Source organism: Rhinopithecus bieti, unplaced genomic scaffold (assembly GCF_001698545.2).
Source record: "Rhinopithecus bieti isolate Rb0 unplaced genomic scaffold, ASM169854v2 scaffold_39746, whole genome shotgun sequence".
NCBI lineage: Eukaryota > Metazoa > Chordata > Mammalia > Primates > Cercopithecidae > Rhinopithecus > Rhinopithecus bieti.
The window spans coordinates 61035-66400 of NW_016816960.1; the positions used below are offsets into that span (position 1 = coordinate 61035).

General features: G+C 48.3%; 1 protein-coding gene across 1 annotated transcript in view; it reads right to left on the reverse strand.

Moving 5' to 3' along the window:
* The window catches only part of ZNF589 (zinc finger protein 589), a 34354-nt gene that overhangs the window by 24777 nt on the left and 4211 nt on the right, over positions 1-5366 (reverse strand). The window contains 1 exon segment of the mRNA XM_017855643.1: positions 4337-4515. Coding sequence (XP_017711132.1) covers positions 4337-4515 — 179 coding nt within the window.

Consider the following 5366-nt stretch of genomic DNA (forward strand, 5'->3'; position numbering starts at 1 on the left):
GGAGGTGGAGGTTGCAGTGAGCTGAGATCACACCACTGTACTCCAACCTGGGTGACAGAGAGAGACTCCCTCAAAAAAAAAAAAAAAAAAAAAAAAAAAAAAAAAAAAAAGGTGTCAGGCTGGTTTCAGTGGCTCACACCTGTAATCCCAACACTTTGTGAGGCTGAGGTGGGAGGATCACTTGAATCCAGAGCTTCAAGACCAGCCTGGGCGACAATGAGACCCACACCTCTAATAATAAAAATAATCATTGTGGAATTTATTGATTGATTGAGACAGGGTCTCACTGTTGCCCAGGCTGGAATGCAGTGGCGCCATCTGTGCTCACTACAACCTCCACCTCCTGGGCTCAAGTGATCCTCCCACCTCAACTTCCCTGGGATTACAGGCATGCACCACCACACCTGGCTAATTTTTGCATTTTTTGTAGAGACGGGGTTTCACCATGTTGGCCAGGCTGGTCTCGAACTCCTGACCTCAGGTGATCCACCCACCTCGGCCTCCCAAATGCTGGGCTTACAGGCGTGAGCCACCGTGCCCAGCCTTCCCTGCCATATCTTTGCTGAGGGGAAAGAAGAATGTTTTCCTGATCCTTGAATGTCACTGATTCTGAAAGTTCAGAAAAGGAACTGTGATGTGGTATTTCTAACCTGTGACCTGTGCCTTTGTAGAAGGGACAGAGTCTGGGGAAGAGAGTGCCTCTCAGGCGGAAGAGGGTCTTAGCAGCAGTCGGAAGCTTCCTCCTTGACACCCTTTATTCCAGTGTGAAAGACAGGAACATACTGATAAGGCATACATGTTTATAAGATACATAGAAAATGGCCAGGCTCTGCACGGTGCCTCATGCCTGTAATTCCAGCACTTCGGGAGGCCAAGGCGGGCGGTAAGTAGTTTGAGACCAGCCTGGCCAACATGGTAAAACCCTATCTCTACTAAAAATGCAAAAATTAGTCAGGTGTGGTGGCACACGCCTGTAATCACAGCTACTTAGGAGGCTGAGGCAGAAGGATCACTTGAACCCGCGAGGAGGAGGTTGCAGTGGGCTGAGATCGCGCCACTGCACTCCAGCCTGGGCAACGAGAATGGAAAACTCCGTCTCAAAGAAAAAAAAAAAAGAAGCTTATAATTTGTCCCATCTATTTTTGAGCTCCCCAGAGAGTAATAGTACAGTTACTGTGGGGAATTAGGCTAAGGGTAGCCTTGTTCTTGGGTTTGCAAGAAAAAAAAGCCCTAAATGTGATAATGACATCACTCCTGTTGAAATCATCACCCCTGGAAAAACACTCTAAATAGACCCCAACAACAACTCTGGCTTTTGTACTAAGCTGATGAGAATGTGTCAAGTGATTTAATAAAGACATATATACGATTTCTCCTCTTGCATGCCCTAGAAAACCATCATCCTGGCCTCATAATATGTGCCTACATTATGTATCTATCCAGAGCTGCACATCTTTGTGTAAATGGAGCAGCATTTTAAAATTTAAAAAATATATAAAATTATAGTCTTGTTTGATAACTGTCTTGGGTAATTTTCCAAGTTACTGTTTTCCTGACTAAAGTCAGGAGGAAAAAAAAAAGCAATCTTACTATTTCAAGTTCTAAAGTTTTAGAAGAAGAAAAACTGAGTACCATGATTTGGCCACTCCCAGTGGCTACATCTGAGCAAAGCACAAGGCAAGGAGGCAAATCCTCAGTGTTTTCAGCAAAAAAGACCATCTAAGCCTCGCCCTTCCAGAGGGATAGATGGTTCTGATCCCACTGAGCAGGTGGGAAAAAACTGAGGGACACAGAGTAACCTCACACAGCTGAACTAAGGGATCCTACCTCCTGAGTCCCGGCTCTGCCCTTACTCCTTAGGTGCCTCTCCCCAGCATAAGACCACTCATAGGCAAATCATTCAGGAAGGCAAAGAAGTCCTCCAAGAAGGGAACAGGTGCTGAATGACAGGCACACTCCAGGACCTCAGGAGCAGGTGCCTCCGCCCATGTTGGACACATCTGCAAAGCACTTAGGGAAGTCAAAGAACCTTTCTAGCTCTGTGACCACAAATCACCTTCTTCGCCACTCACGACAAGAGGGAAAAGTTATTCTCCTTCTAAAGTTCAACTTAGTGTTACTGTCTTTACTTTCTTTTCTTTTTTTTTTTTTTTTTTTTTTTGAGACAGACTTCTGCTCTTGGTGCCCAAGCGTACAGTGGCACGATCTCAGCTCACTGCAACCTCCACCTCCACCTCCACCTCCACCTCCACCTCCTGGGTTGAATTCTCCTGCCTCAGCCTTCTGAGTTGCTGGGATTACAAGTGCACACCACCAAGCCCGGCTAATTTTTGTATTTTTAGTAGAGACAGAGTTTCACTATGTTGGCCAGGCTCGTCTCGAACTCCTGACCTCAGGTGATCCACCCGCCTCATTCTCCCGAAGTGCTGTGATTACAAATGTGAGTCACTGCAACCCGGCCCACCGTCTTTACTTTATTTAGCTTTGCTATCCAATTGAACTGGTCTTGGCACAGTAGGCAGAGACAAAGCCCACTACCCTCAAAGAGTAGATGGAAGGAGGCACAAGGGCTCCCACACAGGACAAACAGCTACATGCTGGACGATGGCTTGGCAAACTACACACAGGCCAAATCCAGCCTGTCACCTGTTGTTATACCACGCAAGGGCTAAGAATACTCTTTACTTAAGAAAAAAAAAAAATTTTTAACATAAAGATGATGTCTCACTATGTTGCCCAGGCTGGTCTCAAACTTCTGGGCTCAAGTGATCCTAGCCTCAGCTTCCCAAAGTGCTGGGATTATAGGCGTGAGCCACCACACTGGGCCAGTTTTTACATTTTTAAATGGCTGGAAAAAAAAAATCAAAAAGAATATTTCATAATGAAAAGTATACATGAAATTCAATGTTCTTTTTTTTTTTATATACAGAGCCTTATTCTGCTACCCAAGCTGGAGTGTAGTGACACGATCTCAGCTCATTGAAACCTCTGCCTCCAAGGTTCAAGCAATTCTTGCGCCTCAGCCTCAGAGTAGCTGGGATTACAGGTGTATGGCACCACGCCCAGCTAATTGTTTTTTTTTTTTAAGTAGAGATGGGGTGTTGCCATGTTGACCAGGCTGGTCTTGAACTCCTGGGCTCACCGGATCCATTCGCCTCGGCATCCCCAAAGCGCTGGGATTACAGGCGTGAGCCACTGCACTCAGCCAAAGTTCAAATTTCAATGTCCATAAAGAAAGTTTTATTGGAACACGGCAATGCTCATTCGTTTACCTATAGTCTTCGGCTGCTTTCACACACCAGCAGACCACTAGCCCTGTGGCCTACAAAGCCTGAAATATTTACTACCTGGCCTTTAAAAGAAAATATTTGCGAGACCAGGTGCAGTGGCTCACGCCTGTAATCCTAGCAGTTTGGGAGACCGAGGCGGGAGGATCCCTTGAGCCCAGGAGTTGGGAGACCAGCCTGGGCAACATAGAGAGACACTGTTTATTAAAAAAAACCAAACACAAAAAGTTTGCCCAGCCCTGTTCTAGACTGCTCCTGTTGGAAGTCATTTGGGGCCAGGCGCGGTAACTCACACCTGTAATCCCAACACTTTGGGAGGCCGAGGCGGGTGGATTATCTGGGGTCAGGAGTTCGAGACCAGCCTGGCCAACATGGTGAAACTCAGTCTCTACTAAAAATACAAAAAAAATAGCCGGGCGTGGTGGCGTGTGCCTGTAATTCCAGCCACTTGGGAGGTTGAGGCAGAAGAATCGCTGGAACCTGGGGGAGAGAGGTTGTAGTGAGCGGAGATCGCCCACTGCACTCCAGCCTGGCCAACATGGTGAAACCCCGTCTCTACTAAAAATACAAAAATTAGCCAGGCGTGGTGGAGGGCGCCTGTGATCCCAGCTACTCGGGAGGCTGAGGCAGAGAATTGCTTGAACCCAGGAGACGGAGGTTGCAGTGAACAGAGATCGCGCCACTGCACTCCAACCTGGACGACAGAACGAGACTCCGTCTCAAAATAAATGATATAATAATATAAAATGCTGTTCTTCAGTTGCACTCTGCACATCTCAAATGCTCAACAACCATAAATGGCCAATGACTGCCGGAGTGTACAAGTGCAGGAGGCCCGGCGAAGAGTCGTGGAGTGAGCACGGTGGAGACTGTACGGGACACCTAGGGAGGAACCTGGCCCTCCAGGGGAGTAAGAGCCGCCGTAGGGGTAGTCAGCGCCTTACACAGCTCGCACCCCTAGTGCAACTCTCGCGGATACGGCCGACGCCTGCACGGCGCCTGCGGCTGGAGCACCGGGTGGGGGAGGCGGTCTCGCTGCCCCGACTCACCTTCAGTAGCCAAGCCCAGAAGCTGTTCCCGCGGGGCCCACATCTGCGCGCGCATGCACGGACCCAACGAAGTAGCAGCACTGTGTCTGAAACGGATTCGAACGCGCACCGCGGGCCACTGGGGGCGCCAGAAGAAAGCAGCACAACTGGAGGAAGTGCGTCACCGCGCGGCGCGCAGCCTGCCGGGAAGCGTAATTCTCGGGGCGGAATGCGACTTGTGCAGGGCGCGAGAAAATGCTGAGGCGCACTTTGACCCTCTAGGTCCCTCTCGGGCGCAATATTTGGGGTTGTGTTTACCACAGGTACCCATAAGCAAAATATAGTGTTGTTTTCCATGGTTGTAAACATTATATAAATACACTTACAACGTAAGAACGCCTGCTACTAGCTCTTTTGCACAGTTCTATAATGACACGTGTTGACCTGTTCATTGTGTGTTCACTGCTGTGTGGTGTCTAATGTGGAAATGGACCAGGACGGGCCGGGCGCGGTGGCTCAAGCCTGTAATCCCAGCACTTTGGGAGGCCAACCGGGCGGATCAAGAGGGAGATCGAGACCATCCTGGCTAACATGGTGAAACCCTGTCTGTACTAAAAAAGATACAAAAAATTAGCTGGGCGTGGTGGCAGGGGCCTGTAGTCCCAGCTACTTGGGAGGCTGAGGCAGGAGAATAGCGTGAACCCGGGAAGCGGAGCTTGCAGTGAGCAGAGACCGTGTGCCACTGCACTCCAGCCTGGGCGACAGAACAAGACTCCGTCTCAAAAAAAAAAGAAAAAAAAAAGAAAAAGAAATAGACCAGGACTCCAATTGGACAGACTTATGCGTATCCATGGAGACCTTCCCTAGGACAGTGGTTCCCAAACTTTTTGTTGTTAAAATCCTTTTACACTCTTAAAAATTACTGAAGACCCCAAAGAGCTTTTGAAACAGCCTTTGCAACATTATAAGTAAGGAAATTCGGATGTTATAGGAGTTATTAAGAAATTATTTTAGACAGAAAGAGAAGAAAAGGGGGCCTTGGGAAGTTTTT